This window comes from Colossoma macropomum, unplaced genomic scaffold (assembly GCF_904425465.1).
Source record: "Colossoma macropomum unplaced genomic scaffold, Colossoma_macropomum, whole genome shotgun sequence".
NCBI lineage: Eukaryota > Metazoa > Chordata > Actinopteri > Characiformes > Serrasalmidae > Colossoma > Colossoma macropomum.
The window spans coordinates 36,882,386-36,907,914 of NW_023494789.1; the positions used below are offsets into that span (position 1 = coordinate 36,882,386).

At 38.2% G+C, this 25,529-nt stretch overlaps 1 protein-coding gene across 1 annotated transcript; it reads right to left on the reverse strand.

The window, feature by feature from the left end:
* Positions 1–2,125: 2,125 nt before the first annotated feature.
* Positions 2,126–25,239, reverse strand: helz2a (helicase with zinc finger 2a). The gene is made up of 21 exons (XM_036571195.1): positions 25,055–25,239; positions 22,118–23,158; positions 21,840–22,023; positions 21,526–21,633; positions 20,376–20,511; positions 19,763–20,186; positions 17,254–17,895; positions 16,353–17,142; positions 15,423–15,498; positions 11,829–15,327; positions 11,647–11,732; positions 11,395–11,538; positions 9,950–10,105; positions 9,629–9,773; positions 9,374–9,490; positions 8,987–9,179; positions 8,368–8,502; positions 5,973–6,185; positions 5,604–5,757; positions 4,573–4,740; positions 2,126–2,686 (listed from the first exon to the last, which is right to left on the reverse strand). The coding sequence occupies exons 2-21, from the start codon at positions 23,152–23,154 to the stop codon at positions 2,574–2,576; spliced, it is 8,520 nt and encodes a 2,839-aa protein (XP_036427088.1). The 5' UTR covers positions 23,155–23,158; positions 25,055–25,239; the 3' UTR covers positions 2,126–2,573.
* Between the last annotated feature and the right edge of the window lie 290 nt (positions 25,240–25,529).

Consider the following 25,529-nt stretch of genomic DNA (forward strand, 5'->3'; position numbering starts at 1 on the left):
ACCAAACCTGAGTGTAGCAGTAGTGTGGAGATACATAGATTTATGCATATAAATATGAAGATACCCTCCGCCATGAACGGAAAAAAAACGTTTAGTCCGAAACTTTATCTCAAAACTATCATGAAATAATGTGTCAGATGGCGTATCTATAACCATTTAATGTGTAAACTTTCTGTGAGGGATCTTTTAGAAGCATTAAACCCTTCAGCCAGCTGGTTCTTATCACCACCACTGTGAATAATTCTGACTCAGTACGTTTCTCTGGAACGGTGCATTTCACATCAACCCACTCTGAATGACTGTTTACATCTTCACATCTTTACAAAATCAATAGAATTCACATTTAAGTCCAATCTTGTGCCTTCTACAAGTTTTAAATGTACACTACTTTAACTTTTTCAGAGGATTTGTACATTTACACAACCTGTTAAAACAAAAGAAAAATGAAATAAAAGACATTGAGTCGAGACATAGAGGGGAGTCGATATAACTTAATATAATATAATTGCAATCAAATTTGGTACAATTATGTTCCCTCACTGAAACTATTGAAAATGTGCCCTTGATGGTAACCTACCCATTGACAGGTTTGTACATTGTTTGTGAGACTGTGCAGCTTGAAAAGAAATAATATTATTAATTTGCCAGCAATTTTCAGAACAACTGCAATGTGAAGAAAATATATTAGTGAGTTCCTAAAAAATAACATCAAATAAATAAAAAGGTAACTTTTACATTTACTGTTAGGAAGCTGGTTGTAACAAAATGCACAACATCCACTCAATATGTCATCAAACCAGTGAAATATCTACATAATTAAGCACTCTTTTTGTGCAGGACACCCTAAGCTTTGGTTTCATCTACACTTTGGCTTATATCAGTTATCTGTTTGGGAGTTAAGAGAGCCAGAGTGAAAAGTGCTACAACCAAATTGTGTTGCCTTACTGGATGGCTTATAGGTACTGCAATTCTCAGTTTAAAGTTGTACACAAAAGAACTCTTTACTCCACTGTTGAAAAAAGGTGCAACTAAAAACCTTAAAAGATATGTGTAAAATAGGTATGTTTATCTGATAGTCTGGCATATGTTGAGTAGAATACAGTGTCCCTCTAATTCATTTAGCCCCTTAACGTTTGTGGCCCAATAGATGGTGCTGTTTAATAAAGTCTTGCAAACTGCATCCATGGCAAGCTGAAAGTGGAGTTTTCTTTATTATTAATATAACTATTATTCAGCAGTTATCTGATATATAGACCATTCTACCAAACTGGTTTAAACTGAGGTCCTACAATAAAAAAGAGATAATAGTATTTAGTCATTTAGTGCTTAGAAGTTATTTCTTTTAAAGTGGTGATGAAAGATTTAAATTTATAATGAGTTTTACAAAGAGTTTAAATCCACAGGCAGAGCATTATTTTAGCCACAGCCCTGCATTTTAGAGCAGGAAGTGAAATTGCATCCCTGTCCCTCATGGCCACATTGTGAGTAGTTCAAGCCCATTGTTTAAAGTAAATTTGTCCCAAAGTCTGAAAATCACTGTATAACCTTAGAAATTGTCACTATTGAAACACACAATTTCTGCAAATTAATGAGACTTTTTGTGTTTTAATGTAAAATGTCATAAGTTTATGTGTATAAAACTGTTTAAAGCTGTATTCATGTACAAGCTAGTGTTTTTGAGTTCTGCTCAAAATTAGCTACTATTGTCATTACTGGAACAGTCTCTACCAAAACATTTGGTAAAGTTTTGTTAGTGTTATGATTGTTTTGTTGGTGACAAAATGGAATGTTCAATCTTTTAATAAAATAAACATAATTAAGGTATAGGGCCACTTGAAGCAAGAGAGAATTAAACGGGCTGTTTTGTTACCGTGGCTTTAAGACTGATATATGTACAAGATCTCAACGAGATCGAGAGGAGAATGAGAGGAGGTCAACTATTGTGGGTTTAATATGTGTAAATGCACTGGTTTTTGTGACATTACAAAAACAATTAACTCAAAACAGACTGTTTTTGCAACTTGGACTTCATGTATGGACCGTTTGGACTGTAAAGTGAATGTTTTGAAATGTAAGCAATGTTTTTATACTACTTTAAACTTAAAACAAGGAAAATTAGTTTTCTAGTGATATTGTCCCCTTAAACACCTCAGCTTTTGATACCATTATTACTCATAGCACAAAAGTTCTACATCTTCTTTTATTTTATAATATGATATTTTCATGACCATGTTTGTAAGCTGCAATTAGTATTTTCAGTGCCATAGAAATTGAATGTAACAAAGCATACATCTGTTTATCAAGAATTTCAATTATTTTGTTACAATATTTACAGTATGATATACAAAATGTGTGATTGTCACTTTTACTGACTAAAACAGCAGCAGTAACAACAAGATAACAACACTTTCTTTACTGTCATCAGTAAATCAGTTGCTTTCCATGTGCAAACAAAACTGCCTGAGCAAAGTTCAGTAGTTCCTCGAGCCACAGCATTGCTCACATAAGCCAGCTCACTGAAGCTTCTGAGCAGCTCGCTGACGAGTCTGTAATCCACCCAGTCCAGCTGTAGCTCACACATGTGCGATCTGGATGTTCCGTGCTGGATCCACCACACAGCTTTTTTCTTCATAATGGTTCAGAAGTTTTCTCCACAGATGGCTGCACCAAAGCAAGTCCCTATTACCTATGAACATATATTTGTTAATATCGCGCCCCATTTCATCAGTAGACTAGATTAATATTGTGTTCAGAAGTGTTATATGCACTTTGTCTTTTTACCATTGACGTGCTTTCCCTTCAGACAGCTGTAAAAACTTTCACCTATTTCTTAGTTAAATTATCCTTTACCTCTCAAAACGCAGTCAAACAGGTACTGAATGTTCATTTGCATTCTAGATACACATTTGTGTTTGACAACAATCAGGATTGGTGGCCAATAAAATGTATTTCATTTTAGTTACACTTGTTTGGAAAAAACAAAAAAAACACTCTATGTTTATGTAGCGAGCCAGCCAGATTGATTTATGAGTGAGCCTAATTGTTCTTAAGCAATTAAGTTGCTCATTAAATATTTGAGAGAACACCAGAAACGTGCTGCTCAGATTTTAATTTTGAGGGATTAATATTGCTTTAAAATAAAGTGCTTAGATTATGATCTATTAGATGCGAAGCACCTCAGTGACCTGGAGCATAACTAGAGACATTATAAAGGAGGAGACAGTTCACTGGATGGAAAATGAATGGGAAAGCTTGTAACAACATGTCATCTGTTTACGGGGAAATTCCTCGCCTTTAATAAAATCACCTTAAAAAGCCAGTCAGTTTTGCTGATAAAGCTGTAAGTCTGATTGCGAAGATCAGTGCATGCACAGTAGCCAGAACAACCCAAAAAAGACACTGGAGCCAAACGCTATTATTGTCAATTTTGTCAGATTTCGAAACATTAAAGTGGCTTTCAGTTTATAGATTTCTCCTCAATCATAGAGATAGGAGCCTGGGGCAGTATTACACAAACTTCCTAAGTCTGAAATTTTATCTTTTCTGTTTATTCACCATGACAACTTCAGGCAAGACTGAATTTAGGACAGAAGCTATTAAAGAACAACAGTTCTTAAATTCATAACATTATTCTAAATCCAGAAAAATGAACAGTATTACAGAAGTATTCTAACTAGACAAAATTTCCTAAGTTCTGTCCTAACTTTAGGACAACCCCAGAGGTGTCAGTGTTGTTCACTATAATTAATATACTGATGTTACAGCTATCTACACTGAAAATGGTGCTTTGACTTATGAGGGTTATTTTTAACAATGTTTTAAAAATCCCAGACACTGCATGACACGATCTCCACCATCCCCTGTTATTATTATGTGTTGATCAAAACTCAACAGATAAAATATTACCATGATGCTGGTGAATAATGAGGATACAGAGCTGAACATGTGTCTGTATATTAGGAGGAATAACACAGTATTCCTAGCTTTAAGTCTATCATGTTTTAGTTTTGTTTGACCCTTTTTACATCAGTAATAGTAGGTAGCTGTCTAGCTAACTAACTTGATTATTTTCATTACGTGTTTACATTTCAGCTGTGTGTGTGTGGTTGGTTGCTAGGTAACAGACATTGCAGGTGATTTTTGACTTCAACTGAGTAGATGAAAATTTCCTAACTTGAGATAAGTTGCTGTAGGATAAGATTCCTTAATTAAGACAAGATTTGCTTCTGGAATACAAATTTTTGAAAAATCTTATCTTGACCTGTCAGATCTTAAGACGAGACAAAAAGTAGGACGTTTCTGTAACACGGCCCCTGGTCTTCTATGAGTGGAAATAACTGCTGGGGGTATAGCCAAGATGGCTGCTGAGTGAACTGACTTTCCTATAAGGACTTTGGTATAATTCACTCAATCACTCAATCAATCACTTGCATTTAGCAGGTGGAAGATTTTCCACAAGGGGGGCTATCAGCACATAAAACGCTTTTGGTGGTTCACATCACTGACACTGTGTCCTTGTTTTACATTTGCATCCAGGCTTCAGTTTTTTATGTCTGTGTTTATAATACATACCAATAATGCACAGTCCCTCTTGGGCTCTGGTGATGCCCACATTGACTTGGTTGGGGTCCATGACAAATCCCAGTTTCTTTATGAGCCAGGCTTTTGTGGGTTCTGTTTCAATGTCTGATGCTGGACAAGAGCGTACAGTCGACAGGATGACATATCGCCATTCACTTCCTGTAGTTAAAAAAAGACTTTTTCAGCACTGTCTTCTTCTTGCAAAGGGAAGGGCAATACTGCATAGTTTATCATGACAGCATAATTATTAGTTATTACATTTTAAAAGTTCTATTTATTTTTACCATTAAACTAAGTAACTGACCCCAATATTGTGGTCATCTTTATTTTAAAGATGCCTAAGGGTGCATTTCTACCTGTAGTTTGGGTCCCGCTGTCCAGACCAAAGCAGATAATGATACATTGTTGCATTTTAGTTCTGGTTTGCTTAGTGTTCACACTAACATATTTAACATCAAGTCAGAAGATGTAAACAAAAGTCATATGAGTAAAAGATCACAACTGATAGGGCAGATTTTATGACGTACAATAACTGTGAAAACGCCCACAGAATTTTCTGAAACATACTGTTCTCTGTTATATCTGGGCTTATATATATCTGTCTTATGATATTAGAGCAATAAGCCTCAAGACTCCCTGCGTTACTATGGTTTTGCACAATGCAAAGCAGGCTGAAATCCCTGTAACAGCCTTTAGTGGCTTACTGCTTCTACAAAATGGAGAAACTCTGGCACCTTAATACATAATATAACTAAAGTGTTAAATCTGTATACTGAATATTTTATAATGACTTCAAAAGTACCTCAGCCTTGTTTTAAAGTCGAAACTTTGGTGAATTGGTAATTCGGAGCTTATGAAGAGATGATAAAATACATGCAAGCGTCAAAACAGCATCAGAAACTTGTCTTTTCCATGTACCAAAGAAGTTATGTGGAGAGAGATTCACCAACTCGTTCTGTCTTTGGGCTATACTGTGGAGTTGAGGTTACTACAAAAGAACAAGGCTGTTACACATTTATTACCTTGACTCTTCATGATGGTGTTCACTGTGATGCATTTTGTGTTGTATGTATCCAAGATGTCCTTGATCTTTGCCACCTGAGCATTGTATGGTGTCAAGATAGCAATTTCATTTGCTCTTATTCCAGCTCTAATAAGACGCCTGGCAGTTCGCACCTGAAGAAACAATTCATATGGTTAGTGCTACACCACAGTATTTTTATGAGTAGGCTTTAACTTCTCACTTACAACACACAATTGAAATGTTTACTATGAGAAATACAGGTAAAAACGAAAATACAGAAATGAAACTAAACTGAAAAAAAAAGTCTGAAAATGAACACAAAAATATTAGAACATGCAGGGTGGAAAGCTACAGTTCTTATTCATACCGCCTCCTCTGCCTCTTCGAAGTTTGCCTTTGAGTTTTCATTCCCTCGCTCGGTTGCGACCACTAGACTCTGCTCCTTTCCGTCAACATGGCCAAAGATGATGGATGTTGCAGAATGAAAGCGCTTCATGAAAACACTTTGTCTGTAAGGTATTCCAGTCTTCAGTTTTCCTTCATAAAACTCTTGAGAAGGAAATGCACAGATGTCTTCTTGCTGAAATGGACATACACCATAGAGTCATTTACTTGACTCCTGCAATTCTAAATATAAGACCTACAGACATGCGACAAACAGAGTGTCTTAGTAACATGTTGGGCAATGATGAGCCTCAGTGTGTCTTGGCATAGATTTTCTATGTCTCCCCATAGAAGGGAAATATTAAGAAACATACGTCCTTTTAGTCTCTGTAGTTTCTCTGGGCCAACAATGAGGTCAGATAGATAAACAAAAGAGACTTTTGACTGAGTCTCTCCAGCATCTAAGACATTCTCCCAAGCAAAATAGTTCTGTAATCTCACGTCTCCTCTTGAGTTTTAGTAGAGATCTCAATAAAGTCATGCATTGTGCTGAGATGATAATGCTCAAGTTATGTGCAACTGAGCTAAACACAGGAATCTGTAAACTCAACCATTTATCATCCAAGACTGAGAACCTTCTTGATTTTGAAGCTGTGATTAACTATTTTCTTCATTTTATCTGGGCCAGAAGTATCTCATTTCATTATTTTGTTGAATGCCATTTCTCCTAAAGAATTTCAGGAAAATTGCCATTATGCCTTCTTAGCCATCAAAGAGCAACATTTGAGCTGTTAAATTTTTCTCTGGGTCTGGAGCTCTACTGGAGAGACGGTACGCCATTTTTTCAAAAAATATTCCCTCAGTTAGTGTTTTGATGAAAGTGGTGGAGAGTGCTGGCTAATAGCTGTCATCGATGTTCATTTGAGTTAAGATCTGGTGCCTGTGAAGGTCATAGGTATGATTTACATCACTTTCATATTCATCAAACTGTTCAGTGACCTCTCCTGCCCTGTGGCTGGACATTGTCATCCAATCCACTCTGATGAGGATAGAAATCACAGGATAAAGGTGATCAGTCAGTGTGACTTTGCATTGATTTGCAGTGCCCTTTTCCTGTAAAGGAACAAGTGGACCCATCAAAATGCCAGTAAAATGTCCCCCCACAGTATAACAGAGTCACTGGACCCCTCAAGAATTCTGGCCCGTACCATTTTCTTGGTGTACCAATGTACGCCCACTGGTAGAGAACGAGGTGAAGGATGACACATTGTGTCAGTGCTGACATCCTCAGTCACTCTTCTGTTTTTCTTTACAAATCACATTAATGCACAAGAATGCAATTGAAAACTGTGATTTTCACCACAATTTCCAAGTCTGTGTGCTGATGTCCTTCCCATAGATGAAAATGCAGTTGTTACTTCAGTCACTGTTCCTATGTAACTCCTTAAATGGCCAAGGACCACTGAGCCCAACGTTTTATTACACGCTTCTATAACCTAAAAATAGCTCAGCCAGTTTTTAATGAAATCCCTGTAGTTACTGAATAATAAGCCTTAGTATGTAATAATTCAGTCTTTGAGATGTAAACAAAGTCATTTTGAGTGCTTTCATTTAAAATGGTGCATTGTAGAGAAAGTTACTAACTCGGATTTCTTTACAGTGGTGGTGATAGGAACACAAACGTGATGTTGTAATGTCTACAACGCAAACATAACCATTACTTACCATACAAAAGGACCAGAGAACCTACATGTCTTCTGTTTTTATATGTAATGTTGATAATGGTCAAATAGTAGTAAATACAAAAGTTAAGTTTTCTTTAGGCACTATTGTGCCTTTCAACACCCTGCTTTTACCTCTTTGCCATGAATGGATAGAAAAAAGTAAATTTTAGGCCAAAACCTAAAATTATAGTCTCAGGCATTAGGCAGCGTATTCGTAACCATTTCAAATAATAACTTTATGTGGAGTAGCTTTCAGAGCCATTCAACTCTGTCTGGTTCCCATCACCATCACAGGGAAAACTTCTGACAATATAATATTCTCTAGAATAGTATTTATCAATTCACTCAGAATGACTTTGTTTACATCTTAACAGTATAAATATGCAGACATTTTGAAAAATCTATGGGATTCCCCTTTAAGTCACACAGCTGCTGATCTTTTTCTAATCACAGGATAGCAGCCTGAGAGGATGCAGGCTAGCACACACACTTCCCCCTGAGGCATGCAAAATGCAAAACTTCTCTCTAAGGATATTTGCATCCATGGTAAAAGAAGAATTCATCATACTTAGTGAGAGCACAGGATATTCTCTCAATAGACTAAACTGACAACAGTTTAGGAACTATTGTATTATAGAATAAATTTTTTCTTACCATTCGGTACTGAGTGTCAAGCATTAGTGCTTTCCTCATGTAACGTTCAAACAGAGATTGCCTCATTCCCAGTCTCTGCAACAGCTCACAATGGACCACAGGTTGCAACTGCTTATGATCGCCTAGTAGAACAATCTGAAAATATATGTAATCACAGTTCAGTGGATTTAGTGTTTAATCTGATGAAGGAAATGTGATGATCTAGAGCTACTTAATTCTGATACAGCACTATGACTTTCATGCACAGTAATATGCTGTTTGGGCGCCCCTTTTCAAATTAAATGTTTTGTTCATTTTCAAACTGAAAATAAATTAGCACACTTATGCACATTTTAATGCACAATTACTGCTTATTTTGTGAATTTAACATATTGGAGGAAAAATACAACTAAAATATGGCTTGTGCAAATGTTATGACACACACACACATTTTTCCAAAATGATAAACAGAAATTGTGCACTAAAATTTGCAGACAAAATACCATATTTAAGTATTATGTTTTGACTGGGGTTGTTCAAACTTTAGCATACAACTGTACGTGATAGCTTGTGCTCGGTGTAAAACTTTACATAGTTCTAAATGAAATTACAATAGGAAAATCAGAAAAATAAAGGCTACCTGTTTAGGCTTGTGTGTGACCAGGGGAATGAAGGCCTCAGGCTCTGTTGCCATGGCACACTCATCAATGATGATCTGTTGGAAGTTGAGAACATGGGCCAAGATTGGATGTGAGGCAGCAGTGCAAGTGCAGAGGATGACATCATGCTGCAGCAGCTCATGTTTACGAGCCTTCTTCAGGCAATCCTTGTAGCTGTAAAAATGAAAACAGATGCCATTTTAGTGTCTATAAAAACACTGTACTCAGTTTGAGTATATCAGTTTCAACAATTCAGAAGCTGCTAATATATATATATGTATATATATATATATATATATATATATATATATATATATATATATATATATATAGTTTGTTATGCATTTTTTGTTAGTTTTATCAGTTACCTTCTCATTTCTTCATCAGTGAGGTACTGATCTCTTTGGATTTTCAAATCAAACGCCTGTATTTGAGCTGAGTATGGGTTATCAGCCCCACGAATCCTATGATGTAATGTAATGGACCTAAAAAAAATGGCACTTCTATTAGTTGATAGCAATGCAATGCAATGTAGGCTATATGAGGTTACACATAACGCTAAACATATCACATTAAGTATAATCAGGCTGAAAACTGCATGGCTTTGAAAAGTAGCATAATACCTGAGTTCTTTGTTGGGTTTCTCAACTCTTTTAGAATGACGCGAAAGCTTCAGGGTGCTGCCTGGGTATGGAAACTCCAGAATCTCCATCTGATCACTGTAGACCCTCAGCGGTTTCAATTTTCCTTGAAGTTTCAGGAGCTGACCTACAACATGCATGTTTTCTGTTAGAACTATTTCATAAAACACATAAGGAAAGGTATGGGAGAAAATACTAATATAGCATGGCTAAATAGCTTACTGTATAATAATCTAGACCTTGTAAAAGAACAAAATACAGAGGAGCAAAGTTAAAAAAGTGAATAATGTTTCAAAAAATTACCTGCTACCACATCGACAGATTTATTTGATGGACCACAGTACAAAATGCACCTCTTCTTTGGATCTTCATTCTCAACTCTTTGAAGATGAGGAAGGTTTTGGTTTTCTTGGAAGAACCAGTATACAATGTGGACACCAACCACTGTTTTTCCAGTCCCTTTTACAAATAGAGAACCTTCTTTAGTGACCACATAGCACTGGCACAGTTCATTCAACTTTGTGACTGCTTACTATCCTAACACTCTACTTCTGACACATTGCATCGCGTCATGCTGATGTTTCACCTTACGTACTGCAGTTAAACCAGCCACATTTAGTCAAAACACGGTTAAACTAGCCATATGAGGGGGAGAAAAGTAAACTGTATGACCCTTTCTCAATAAGATAAGATAAGATCATCTTTATTAGTCCCACAACAGGGAAATTCTCAAGTTGTCTTTTACAAGGACAGTGCTAGCATACTGGAAGTTTCGGGTAGTATAGAACGCGTAGTTATGGAGAATTGCCACTCAGTCATGTCTACCAGGTTTGCCAAATGCTAGAGGGCATTCCAGAGTGAGTGGAAAATGAATGGGCTCCTATTGAGCTTTTGTACAAAATAATAGTTTGTAAATGCTTAATAATTTTTGCACTAACTTTCTGAGCTCAGAACAGAATAAAATATTTCAGCCCTGTTGTTATGTTTGAGCCTTCTGAACTTCAGCTGTAGGACTTTCTAAGAGTGCCTCATGGGCCTTGTATAACTCATGAGCTGATAAGCTCACCAACCAGTCAGCACTCAGCATCAGTAATGTTCCAAAGATAAAGGTATGTCCCACAAATACGTTTAATTTTGCTTTTCACCATTTAGCTCCATTCTCCTGCAGTCTTTGAGGATTCTACCGTTTTGAAGTCATGTTTTTGATTTAATGGCAAAAATAGGAAGCCATGCTCTGGTGGTACCAGGCATGAGCTAAATGTGTTACATGTATTTAAAATGTGTAGCTAGTTCTGTCAAGCAAATAGCTGATAAGTTTATAGTTTGTTTATGTTTTGTCTTGACAAAACTGGATGTTTCCAGTATAGAAATCCTGAACATCTGTGATACGTTATTTAGTAAGTTGGCATTTCTATGCAGCTGTGCTAGATCAGAGCTTTTTTTTTTGTGGGGTGTAACTAAACTTTCTTGTTAATCAGTTTCTGTGTCAAAATTGACTAAAAAATCTAATAAAAATATTAAAACTGGTATAATCGGTAATATAATAGCAGTAATACACTTGAGGTTGTACTATACTATGAGATGTTGGCACTGGTGTACTGATCTACAGCATGAGGAGGATTGACTGCAGTGCGGGTATCTCATGGTAGAGCACTCTCTCTCGTTTTTCATTGCATTTTAAACATAGATTATAGAAAATACTTTGTTTTATGTTCTTAGGTGTGTTCAGATATTTCTGTGCGTCCAACCTGGTGGTCCTTGGATAAGAGTGAACTCATTGCTCAGCGCTTCCTTTATGGCTTTGGATTGACTGTTGTTTAGCTGGGGAAACCCTAAAGAATGATGATTCTCAATCTCGAATCTGGATCGATTACATGTTGGGATTTTGGTTCCTAAGGGAAGATATGGTGACAAATTAAATTACTTATTAAAAAATTGTTTCTTTTTGACACATACCACTGAATTTCCACTAGTTCTCTGAGAGTTCGTTAAAGTCTTACTTTTGTCTTGTGTCTTTTTGCCAGTAGCAATGGTCTTCACAAGCTGGTTAGCTTTTGTAAGATTGTCAATAGCATTCTCTTTGCGCCTGAGGAAGAAATAAAAATTTAAAAAAAATATGAAGCAACTATAAAAATACAGTTTTGTACAGTTACTGTTACCCTTGCTGTGTGGCCATACTCACACATCTGGCAGAAGCTTTGGGATCAGCTCCACTGTGAATCTTGCACTCTCACTGAAGACTTGATCTGGAATGTTTGTCATGGGCATGTGATTGATACGGAAATCGATCTCCATATATGTCAACTCTTTTGACTCTTCTTCCCCTGAGACATTGGTCACTACTCCATGGGCTATCCAAATGAGACCAGGAACATCCATGAGATTCACATCTTGAGAATCTGTAAGCGAGGCTTCCAGAAGTGGACTTAGGTCATGCTGCTGGATTCTCAAGCGAATGCATAAGAAACAATTTCTCAGGTTGCCATCAATAGCCCACTGAGCTTTCTTCTCAAGAGGCAGGCGAAAGGATCCCTTAAGATGATCTTTAGATTTCTCCCATTTCAGTTCTGCATCTTCAATGATAATGCTCTCATTTTCGGCCACAGCACTACAAGCTGACTCCATTTCACACAGAGGTTTCCATATTTTCTGATAATCCATGTATGTATTGTATGATGGTCTTGAGGAGCAGAGGGCATATTTTGAGAAACTCACAATAGGATTTTTAGTGTGTTCCAAGCAAATCTCAAATTTTGGGTTCACAATAAGCAGCTGAACTGCTGGTACCAAAAGTCCCCGAGCAGTATCTGTGCCTAACTGTACCTCAATAATTTTGCCCTGCTTTAGTTTTAATGACATGTCAATGTAATGCTCCTCTTGATTGGGCATCTGCATCCTTGAGGCTATTGCAGGAATTTGTGTGTTTTTCCTCACCCTCTGTCTTGTATGCACAGTTGAGGTCATTTTGTCAATAGTCTGGACAGTGAGGTCCCATTTTTCCTCTTTGATAGCCGACAGAAGGTGTTTCCAGGACTCAGTGGGCACTTGAGTTATGACAGAATTGGCTTCTTGTTGTTTAAGCTCAGTGTGGATGCTGGGACTAGAAAAAGAATACACTCTTCGTGCCCAACTCAGTACCAGGCAGTCGTTTACTTCATCATACATTGGCTGATCTGCTAACTGAAGATCTCTGTACATAATGCTGACCATCTCTGGAAGGGAGGTTCTGTTCAGTGGAAAGCTTATCCTGAAGTTGTTTCCAGTGGGAATGACTTCAACAATGTAAGCAACCTTTCTTGCATTTTGACTGGACAGCTTTGAAGCAAGACTCAAAGCATGTGATTTCTTCTGGCATGCAGATTGATTGTTGTTTTTCAGGGTAAATTCAACACAGCACAGATCAACATCATGATTAGTGTACTCGATTTTAGTGTTGTCAAGCACAGAGTGAAGAAGTCGCTGCACAATGACATCTATGTAGCGACGGATTGGGGATGATGCCCAGGTGTAGCTGTCCAGCTCCAAATCGTGGTGCCCAATTCGTGAGAGGTGTGTTGAGTTGGCACGCAATACATGTGATTTGTAAAGGAGCCTCCTCAAGTTAATCATAAGTGGAAGAAGGAGCGGATGAATGTCGTCAGTTGTAATAAGATCAACCATTCTGTAAATATCATTGTTAAGTGCAGCAATCTTAAGATTTTTCAAGACTGACACCAATAGAGGAAAGGATTCAGAATCAGAGATTGGATTCTCCTGTCCGGAATGATCATTTTGACGCATCAGATGGAAGTTACCAGCTTCTGTGTGATCAAGCTGGGATGACAAATGGATGGACATTGGAATCAAAGAGGCATTTCTATCAAGAAGCTGACGAAGCTCCTCCCTATTCGGACTGTCCTGGCACCTAAGAGGAGCTAGGCTCTTGGTTTTTTGGTCTGACAGAAGCCGATCAGCGACTGTGTGGTTGAACATGATCATTAGCTCCTCCACCAGCCTGTGAGACCGTCTTCTTCCAAGAACTACATCCTCATCAGGTGACTTGTAGCACCAGTCGTCCTGCTTTCTGTGTTTCCTATGAACCTCAGCAAAGTGGCATGCTATGGCAAGACATCCCTCCAGTGTGTTGAAGTCATATTTGTCACCTGAGGTTCTCAAGATTTCCTCAACCTCAGCGTAGGTGAACTTCCTTTTGGAGCAAATCACCGATTTGAAAAACATCCTTCTTCGTATGCAGTTTGTCTGCTTGTCAACTTCAGTCATCAGTGAAATGCAACGTCTCTGACAGCCAGGGAGTAAACTGAAGTCTTTGGTGCTCAAGTCTTTCGGGAACATATATGTGGGTTCACCTTCTGAAAGATAGAATGCAGTTCCTTGCTGCCTTGCATATTTGTCCAGTTCACTATCTTTCGCCACAAAGCTTGCAACATCAGCAATGTGAATCCCTACTTCATAGAACTGGCCTAAATCTCTCACACTAATGGCATCATCAAGGTCTTGTGAAGTTGGTCCATCTATGGTGAATGTCAGTAGCCTACAAAAATCTATATGGCCCTTTGTAAATAAAGGAACTTTTTCGAAATTCTTAATTTCTTCTTGAACAGCTGGAGAAACAGTTCTTTTTAGTTGGTACTCTTTGTCAAGAACCTTCAGTCCATCCTCTAGTGAAGAAACTCTCGGAAGTACTTTTACAACAATCCCTAAAGGATAGTGGAAGCGCTTGCCCCACTTTAAGAATTTGACAACAAACAGATTGTTTCTGCGGGCTTCCTCATTAATCTTGATGAACCTCTCTACGGACCAGTTCTTAGGATTTCTTATGGCAATGTGGTTTGGTTTGTCTTTCCAAAATGGTGTGAATAATTTAGGGACACATATGTTGATTGGTGTCATCAATTGATCATCATTGTTGTCAATAGTGCAGACAAACTCTTTGGACAAAGCTTCACGCTCAAGCACTTCAAGCACTTTTCCCTTTGGTGGTGTCTCAGAGGTCAGAATCTCCACTATTACCAGATCGCCAGAGAGTGATTGCCCCACGTTCTTTCTGCCTTTGATCTCTATCTGTAAGGTGGGCTCATCAAGTGGCTTAGCGTAGCCTGAGTCATATCTCTCCAAAACTAACTCACATTTGTACATGTTAGAGTTGTCCTGCCACATCATGTGTGGTTGAAGTCTGGGAGGTTCTCTTTCCTTCACATGCCTCACCAGATTGTTGTCAAGATTGTCAGTCTGAAAGACAGGAAACAAGCCTTCCTCTGTTAATTTTATCTGCAGATCATTGTGTTCATCAAGAAGCTCTTTCAGTATGGGATCCTCAATCATGTCTGGCATCTCTGAGGTGACTGATTCATCATCACTGCTGTCATCTTCCTCAGTTTTGATCATAGTTGAGAGCTCTAGAAGTTCCTGATCCAAATGGTCCAAAGTGAAATCTTCAGGATAAAAACTTTCATTGCAAATGCAGTGCTTGATGTAAGACCTCCAAAGTCTCCAGCACTTCCCAAATTGAGAGCAGCAAAGAGCAGCAGCATCTCCAACTACAATAACTTGGGACTGAGCTCTGGTCATGGCTGTGTTCAGCACACGCATGTCATTGAAGAACTCCAGACAGGTATGCTCAGTCACCTTCAAGCTGTCTTTGGTGTGCACAGTGGTTATTATGATCACTCTGAATTGTTTTCCTGTGAAAAAGGAAAGGAAATTAAAGAATTATGAACAGCATATTCGTTTAATTCTAACAAAGTAGTATATAAAAAAAAAACAAATTTATCTGTACCTTGCACATTTTCTGCGTTCTCCACTGTGACAGCGTGCAGTTTGATCTGTTTCAGTCTTTTCCTAATTTCATACACCTGTGGTAAAATGGAGTGTTATACAGGAACATACTAACGAGAATATATGTCAGTATAATGGTTCCTAATAAAGGTCTATTCACACCAAGTATGGGTGTTTTGGACAGAAAAAATTGATGTGATTTTTAATGTAGTGCAACTTTCACTTAAAGACCGACGCATTCATTTTTTTTTCCCCAGTTATGAGCAGACTGTTCTTGCTGCAGAGGCCAGATGTCCAAATTTTTCTTCTTTAGTTTAGCACTGGACCTACAAGGCAAACAAACACTAGAAGTCAATAGTCACCCAAATCTTTTCTGCAGACACATTCCCAAAACTTTTCTCAACCTGCTCAAAATCACATCCAGGTCTTAAGGTTAAGAGAAGTTTTGGGGATGTATTGACGAAAAGATTTGGGTGACTACTGATGTCTTTTGTCAGCAACATTAGCCTTGTAGCATCTGTGTTAACATAAAAAAGAGCCAGATTTGGACACCAAACATGTCTTGTAAATTTGTGTAAATGAGATTTTTGGCCAAATGATTTCTTGAACCTTTGCAATTTTATGGTCAGCCTGTTGCTTATCATATAAGCTTTTGTGGTCTGGTCAGATGAGCTGTTCTGCCACCATCTTAATACACATTTGCTTGGGCTGCAACAGTGACAACAAAGCTCTGATTGGTCAACCTGACTTTTAATGCATCCAGTGCAGAGAATCAAGCTGGCTCCAATTAAAAAATATATACAGGGCTTAGTTAATCAGTTTTGGTTTCAACCAAATTGATATACATGTTTGTTTTCATCTTGAAATGTGGTTTTGTGTCCGGACTCATTGTGAATAGGCCTCTATGGTAAATAACATTGCATTGTGTTACCTGACTGCCCTGTGAAAGCACACAGACTGATGCTGGATCATATGGTTGCCACTCCTCTGGCCATTCACTCATTACTTCCCAGACAACACCAACAACACAGTCGATTTGTGCTGGATTGAACCAAGTCAAGGATGTTTTATCTAAATGACATTCTCCTCTGACGTAATGGAACTGTAGAGCATTTTGCTCTGGATGAGGGGGTACATTTCCTTTGGCTTTGATAACATCCTTCTTTCCAACATAGAAATGAGTGGACACAAATTCCACAATTTCTTTTGTGGAGCGATAGTTTTCATTGAAGATAATTCGACTATTTATAGCAGTGGTGGTGTTCTCTATCTGATAGTAATGGAAGAGACGGTTTAGTAAGGTATGGTCCGAGCGCTTGTCTTCCCCCACAGAGAAAAGCTTGGGTCCCATCTGCATGTGATCTCCAGCTAAAACTACTTGAGTCTTTTCTCCTGCCAAGCCAAGAGCCATTAGCGCTTGACACTCTAACATCTGAGAGGCTTCGTCAATGAAGATGTGACTGAAGTAGTCAGATGGAAGTTGCATGTTATGGAAGAATCGTGCCACTGCTGTAGTTGTTATAATGATTCTTGTTGCATCCAGAGTGTTTCTGTCAGGGAACTTAAAATATGAGCCATCTTCGGATAAATGGCAGTATTGTAGCGTGACAGAATCAGTAGTTTTGAGGGAAATTTCCTGTGCCTTTATTCTTAGAGGCCTGATTAGATGATCAGCAGTTACACTATTGTGGAAATGATCTTTGACATAAAGATCAGCAGAGCTACAAGGCAAGAAATGAAAACGATTAAATCAAGCCATTTTTTTAAATTCTGAAATTTACACTTCCAATTAAATCTATAAAAAAGATCTAAATAACAAAACATATATTTACCTGTTTGTATGTGTACAGATCAAGATTTTGTTTTGTGGCTTCTCTGCAAGAGCTAGCGTAATCTTTGCCAGAGTGAAAGTTTTCCCGGTTCCAAAAGGCCCATATATCAGCAGCGGTGCCATGTTACTTCTGTGATCACACGCTTGTAGAATGAAGTCCATAGCAGCCTGTTGCTTTTCATTCAGCTCTCCAGGACTTGAATTAATGAAAACTGGGACGGTGTTGTCGCTCAGGTCAGGTAGGACCCTCGTAAGGTCTGGCAAGATGTCAACAGCCTTGTGCATTTCGCAGAACCATATGCGGTCCAGCTGGAACTGGATCTCCATCTCAACTGTTTGATCTCTCTCAAGTTGCAGTTCAGTACAGCATCTGCTGGAGAGCTGCACATGCACTTGTGCCTCATCGACAGTATCTTTAAGAACTTGAGCCTCATAAACACGTTGAACGCCACCTTCAGTTCTTGTTAGGCCCACAAGGGCTGATTGAACACCTCTCTTCAGCATGTAGCCCTCCGGTGTATCAGGAGTGAGGGAGTGGGAGACAGACATACTGCCAAAAAGCTCCCCTGCAAGGGCAAATTTTTGTCCAAACCAGGGCTCATACAATTGGTTTTTCAGAGACATACTCCCTCGTAGGTTCAGCCTAAACATTTGTTTTGGGACAGATATAAAAATTCATATAAAAAAATAATTCCCTTAACAGTTTTCTTCCAATAATTATAGGCCAAAGATATTTTTACCCATTTGTATTTAATTGTAAATGACAGTGTTTTCACTATTCTGTATGTTTACAAGTATTAGAAAGAGCTTAATGGAGCAAGAAATCGTGTCAGTCTGTATTTAGAGTCCTCCAGAATAATCAGCACCCTTTGTAACAATGAGCAAAAAAGGATTTGGAATGTTATTTTTTATCAGTCTGATCTTACAGTGAAAATAAAGAGAGATAAATCTAACTTTTCATTGAGGAAAAAATATGCAAATAATTCTGATTAATTGTTGGCACATCTGATCCTTTATGAACTCTTAAGTGCTTCTCCATGACTTTGTGTTTCACTGGGGTAAAAATATGAGGTGAAACACAGGCTAAATGCCTATAGTTATCTACCAAAATTAGGAAGATCAAGCAATATGAGATGGGTATGCACATATCCAAAATTTACCACAAGGTGCAGAGTACCAATAACAGTTTATACTCCCAAAATAGTTTAACATTTGCTTTAAACCACTTCAAAATGCTGAAAATATCCATTTCCTCTATTGAACCACTACGTTTATACAAACTAGAACTGCAGTGAATAAAACCCTGTCTGGAAGAAGTATTTTGGAAAATGATCCAATCAGGATCTTCTGGAATTTTGTTTAAATTTTTTTGGAACCTAGGTACATACAGTCAAGTAAACTCCCCCTTTGGTTAGGACTTCACAAGTCCTAACCAAGGACTACATAAGTAGGGCAGTGGAATCAACCAATGATGTTTTGATTTACAATGGGTGGGACCAATTTCATGAGAACAAAAACTAGGTCATTCTAGGCCTATGGACACCAACACTCCTCCTGGAGATCTACCTTCCTGCTGGTTTCATCTCCAACTCAAACATAACACACCTCATTAAGCTAATCAAGGACTTCTGAAGGCAATAATTTGATGGATAAGGAGAGCTTGATCAGGGTTGGAGCTAAAGTCTGCAGGAAAGGAGATCTCCAGAAGCAATGTCGGCAGATACACCACTTACTACGAGGAGGAGTGGAGCCTGACCAATACGTTTCAGTCAGTTGTTAGAAATGGAAAACAGCGGCAGCTCTATGCCAGGACTGTATATTGAAAGAGTTGCTGTAAAACTGCTACAAGGTGAATTATATGTTAATAGCTGTGTTACAAGCTTCAATTAAAAGAGGGAATTGTACAAGCTTAAAATGTCTGTATTTAATCCAGAACAACCAAAAATATGTGAATGGCCGTTAGCTTAGTGCTAACATACATCTGGAATCTAGCAGAACTCAGCATCATTGTAGGGATATTTAAGTGTTTTTTTTTTTGCTTTGTAATTGAATAAGTTTTAACATTTATGGCTTGAAATTGTCATCCCTGCAAACAACAAACATAAGTGTCTGGGCATTCAATTGAAACAAATGAGACACAAAATCATTGCATAGAAAAGGTCAAAATCATCCAGATATGCCTTATATGAAGTATGGTGGATCTGTAATGTTGCAGTGTTTTTCTTCCAGAAGTCTAAGAAATGATCTCAAATCCTATTAAACGTGTTGTCCCACTAAATCCAGATTATTAGAGCAGACCTAGTACTGTTAACTTAGGTTAAGAGGACACATATTAGACTAAATACAGGGGTGCCAAAATTGTGCCATGTTTCTGAGCTAACTTAATTCCTGTTAAACTCAATTCCAATGTATTTGATCATGCTTTACCAAGGGCTCCAATAATTCTGGAGGACACTGTGTATCATTGGTTTAAATTACCGCATGTACCCAAAACTGAACTGAAACTTTACCTCCTAACCAGATTGTCTTGTTCCATTTCTTCTTGGTAGAGAAAGCTGTGCATTTTTTGTTTGTAATTCTGGTGGGTGATTGATCCAGATCCTGTGGTCTCTGTGCTCAGGTGTCTCTCTTTCTGTCGGTACATATTTAGCAGCTCTTGCTGCGCCTCCATCCTCTCCCAGTATGGGACAATTTCTACAGTTCCTTCTTGCCAGATCTGCTCAGCGTATTGTGCGTGCCGTGTTTCCAGTGTACTACTAGATGAATCAGTAGTCTGTTGAGTGCTTTCAGTGTCTTGAACTGTCTGTGGCAGCTGCTCCCCTACTATGACTTTGAGTCTTTGCAACAGAACTGGCCTCATATCAAAGTCAAACACGAGCCACTGTTCATAGAAGCCTTTGTGGTCAGATGTGAAGGACACTATAACTTCATACACTAGAAAAAAGTCATTGAGGAATCCAGTGAATTTCAACGTACTAGTTTGAAGAAAGTAAACATTGTGTATTAAGAAACTACCAAATCAAACTAGACTTGTTAAACATTGTGAATGCATAGTGCACACTAAAGTACAGTGTGATATATGTTATTTCACTATAGATGCTGCAAACAGTAGAATTATCTTACCTTTTTGAGTGTTTGATGTGTCTTGGGTTTCAAACCAAAAGCCATTGGAGTAGGAGCGTTCTTCACGGCTATCCTTACCAAGAACAAACGTTGCCCCTACATCCTGCCTCATTAAAGCAACCACATCCAAAGCTATCTGGAAGTGCACATAAAATATCATACCATCATTAAAAAGTTATAACTCTGATTATTGATATAATTCATCATCGAAGTGCCCATTTTATGATACTTAATACACATACAGTACTGTACAAAAGTCAGAGACCACCCTTTATTTCATTTCCAGTCAAAACTAAGTACAAGTACAAGTCATTAATTTTTCAAGAGACATAGTGGAGGAGATCAGATATAAGACAATCCACTTGCATATGCAAAGATGAAAGTAAAAGAAAAAATTACTGGTTTTCCAAAAGTGGAATTCAAAAGTTATTAAAAATACAGAAAAGATGGCACTCCTAACAACCATGCAAGACCTGGTAGATCACCAAAACTGTCCCCATCAGACAGACAGCATTTAAAGATTTCATCTTTGAGAGAAAATCAAGCTCCACTCTTACATCAGTTCTGAAAAAAAAACAAATGTTTCTATCCATCCTTTCACTGTGAGAAAACAACGTTATGGATCTGAAAGGATGTGTAGCTGTCAAAAAGCCCTTAGTGAGAAAAAGTTGTAGACAAAAAATAAAAGACAAAATGCACTAGAACATCCAGACTAGATATCTGAGCTAGATTTAATGGACTGATGAGTTTAAATTTGTAAAAAACCTAACCAACTTTTAGGACTGAGATTTGGAAGAGTGGAAAAATATCCCTGCTTATTTATTTAAAATGCTAAAAGCAAGTTTTGAGAAAAGAATGGAAGCTGCAATAAAGACAAAGGTAGAACAGACTAAATACTAAAAAAATGACGTATTTTTGTTCTTAAGACCTCAATGCTTTCTGTTAAACAGGCTGTCTGCTTTTTTCTGACAAATGAATAACTTGTACTTGGCTTTTTGCGTTTGAGTGAAAATTAAATAAATGAAGGGTGGTCTTTGACCTTAATGCAGTATTGTAGCTGTGCTCAAAAAGAATTGAATAAAATAAGGCTTGACGAATAAATGCCAATTCATTCCTATAAAAGGCATGTTTTATACAGGAAAGAACAAACCTTTGATGTAACTGTGAATTTCCATCTGTGGGGTATGTGTTGCTGTCTTACAGAGATGATAAGATCAGAGTCACAGCTAACAGATACCTCTGGGAGAGTCTCCACCATCTACAAACACAGAGATGAAGATGTTTTGGAAATCACCATTTATCCAAAGGAACTTAAATGAATACTGTGAGGGTCAATTTAACACTGGTACTAGTACTTTAGTTTACTCTGAAATTCATGTTCTGTAGTACCTGCTAGCAAAATCCAGTTAAAACAGTAAGATCAGGCATAAACTTAACTACGGTTAGAGAAAAAAAGGAACGTACAATCATTTCTTTGTTCTTGCTATGCCTGTACTCTTCTAGTAGAGAGTCTTGGTATGACAGAAGACCCTGCGCCCCCGCTGCACGTGTTTTTTTCCGAGCAGCTTTGTGTCGATACCGCCATTCCTGGAGTTCTTCTATACTGTGTGCATCCATGCAGCTATCTCCATACTCACAAGTGGCTCTCCTGTTGGAAAATGCAGTTTTCAATTAGCTCACACAGCAGCACATAGACACTGAGTTACACACCAGAAACACACAGGGTCAAGCTTGATTCATACCGTTCACACAGCTTAAAGACTTTGCTTGTCCAGGGTGGATCACGGTATAGCCATGTGGGGGATGTGTCTTCATAAATCAGTTTCCTGTGTTTCACTGTGAAACAGTGATTCAGAAATTCCTCATTTGATGGGAACTGGCTTTTACAGACTTCGCAGTAATGCTGCCGCTCTCGCTCTTGCGATACTGCCCGTGAGCTTGCCCCAGAACTCTGTGACTGCCGTCTCTGGGAAGCGTGGAGAAGACGTGAACGATCTAGAATTCCTTTGCTCTCTGACATCCACACAGTCATCTCTATGTCGCTATGGGCAAACCAGCAGCGATGAGCTCCATGCCAGCATGGTTCTCCCTTCTTTACGTACTTACAGTAATTCCACTGCCGGACATTACGTTTGGGCAGGGGCCTGATCTGATCATAAACCACCCTTTTCTGCTGCCCATTCTGACGAAAGACAAGAATAGGACTCCAGCTATGTCCTGTGCAAAGTGTCCCTTGCTCTCTTGTGGAGATCTTTCGAGGACTGTCATGGAAGCAGTTCTTGCAGAGTTCTACAAATGTTCCCTGGAAGCTAGAAAGGATCTCCTGCACTGCCTCAAGGCATCCTGAAGATGGCGCCAGGTTTTCCTGATGGGATGGGAATGTAGAGCCATTGGGTAACATGTTGATGAGCTGAGTGAAATCGAGCCGTTCATTCTTCAAGACGTTCCACACTGCTGCTTCTTCTGTGCTTCTGGCATAAGAACATCTTTGCCCATGTACTGTACATCCCTTACCTTCAGCAAAGTACCAGCAAACCTCATACCTTGAAGGGTTTGGGAATGTTGGCCGTTGGACCACTGGCCTCCATTCTTTATTATTGCCCTTCTGTCTGGCCAATAGAATATTTCTTGGACACTGGTGGGCGAGGGCCACGAGATTATATGAAATATCAGTTTTTCCTTTACAGCACCTGCTACATCCTACATACAAATCATATGTCTCTTGTAATTTGTGTAGGTTATAATTTCCAGCATGTGATATGGTCTTGTTAGAGGCCATTGTCCTATAAAACAAATAAAACATTTGATTATGATAAAAGCAGTCAATTAATCCAAATTATTCAATCATTCAAAAATGTAAATATCAAATCTTAAAAGTAAAAAACAAGTTACAGCCTCTACACAGCAGTTGTTGAACAGGCCAACCTTTTTAATCTTGTGATTAAAATGCCAATGGAATTTAATGGTAAATTTCTTCTGATTTTCCCTTACTGAGTAAGATACTGCAAATCGTCATACAAACCTCAATTCCAAAAAAGTTGGAAGAATATGTAAAATGCAAATATAATCTGAAAGCAGTAAATTCTGTTTGACCTATATTCTATTGAAAACAGTACAGATGTTTTACCATATAAACATTATGAATTGATTAATTAATTTGTTGACTGATTGATTGTAAATAAACAAAAAAGTTGTGATGGGGCAATTTAAGACTAGGAACTTTGTAAAATGTTCATAAAAAAGGTGATGCAATCATGCTCGAGCATAAAAGGAGCATCCAGGAAAGGCCTACTAAGGTCTTTTAAGTGCAAGGATAGGTCAAGGCTTGCCAGTTTGCCAAAAAATGTCTCAGTGAATAATCCAACAGCTAAAAAAAGTGTTCCTCAACAATTTCATCAGCGATTTCATCAGCTACAATGCATAATATCATCCAAAGTTCTAGTGACACAGAGAATTTCTGTGAGTGATGGCCGAAGCCGAAAAGCACAACTGAATGCCAATGACCTTCAGTCCCTCAGACAGCATTGCATTAAACAGACATGCTTCTGTGATGGATATCACCAAATGGGCTGTGGAAAACTTTGTCTGAAAAGCCATTGTCAATAGATGCAATTTGTCACTACATCCACAAATGCAAGTGAAGACTGTACTATGCACAGCAGAGGTCAAATAAAAACAAATTCCAGAAATGCTGCCGATCTCTTTGGGCTCGAGCTCAACTGAAATGGACTGATGCTCAGTGAATACACATGTACTGCGGACTGACGAGTCAACCTTTCAGATTTGTTTGTATCAGTAATGGGCATTGTGTTCTCAAGGCCAAAGAAAAGGACCATTCCAGTTGTTACCAGCGTAAAGTTCAAATGCAGGGTCTGTCATGGGGGTGTATTAGTGCCCATGGCATAGGCAACTTGACCATCTGTGAAGGCACCTTGAATGCTAAAAGATATATGCACATTTTGAAGCAACATATGCTGCCTTTTGAATAACATTTTTTCAGGGATGTCCGTGCTTATTACAACAACATGACCACGACAAGCTATAGTCTGTATGTGTTACAACATACAGCGTAATCAGGTACTAGACTGGCCTGCCCTGCATTTTAGACCTGTCTCCCTTTAAAAAGGTGTGGCATATTGTGAAGCGCAAAATATGACAACAAAGGCCCTGTATAGCAGTGCCACTAAAGACTTCCTCCTGGCCTCCTCCCAACTTTTTTGGAATGTATTACAGGCATCAAGTTAGGAAAGAGAGTATTTTTACAATCAATCAATCAATCAATCAATCAATAACACTCACAAAGTAAAACATCTGTACAATTTTCAATATAATACCAGTCAAACAGAATGTACTAATCACTGCTTTCTGTTTTTAATTAGCATTTCACACACTCTCTCAACTTTTTTAGAACTCAGACCTACAAACAATAACATGTATTTTTAGATGTATTTTTACCTCATCCATGATACAGAAGTGCATCTGCACTCTATCCTGTGTCATTTACAGTCTGTCTGATTATGATAGAGCACTAATCACTCTCATATCTTTAATGACTACAAGGACTTTAAAAGGAAAAAAAAAACATTGCAGCACGTCGCATTAGGAAGTGTTCCTATTCAAACACAAACACCTAATGATAACAACAGATTTTCTGTGGAAAGTAAAATATAAAAACTTACCCTCTCCTCAGTCTAACAAAGATGTCTTCATAAAGCACTGTAAAAAAAAGCCTCACTATTTGTCTCCAGCTCAGCCATCTGTGTCTCAGTAAGCTGTGCCGACCAGGAAGTGTTGAGGTAATATTTATACTGTTTCCCCGCCCTGATTATGTCGTGTACTGCCTAGCAACCCTACCAAGACTATCTTCCTGGCACATCTGTTGCAGTGCACTGAGAACAACAGAGCCAGCACAGGCTTAGGTTTCAGTTTCACTTTTACAGAAATACAAGGGAAGTGAGTGCACACTCGGTCACATGACGTTGGCAAAAATAAGGTGCTTGAGTGTGTACTTACTTTGAAATGCAAAATACCTGACTGGTTAATAGTTAACTTGTATTAAACCCACAAATGATGCCCACATAACAAGGATCTTTGTTTTTATGATAATAAATGTGTGTTCACATCTCTACTTGGTTAAAAAATAACCCTCATTAG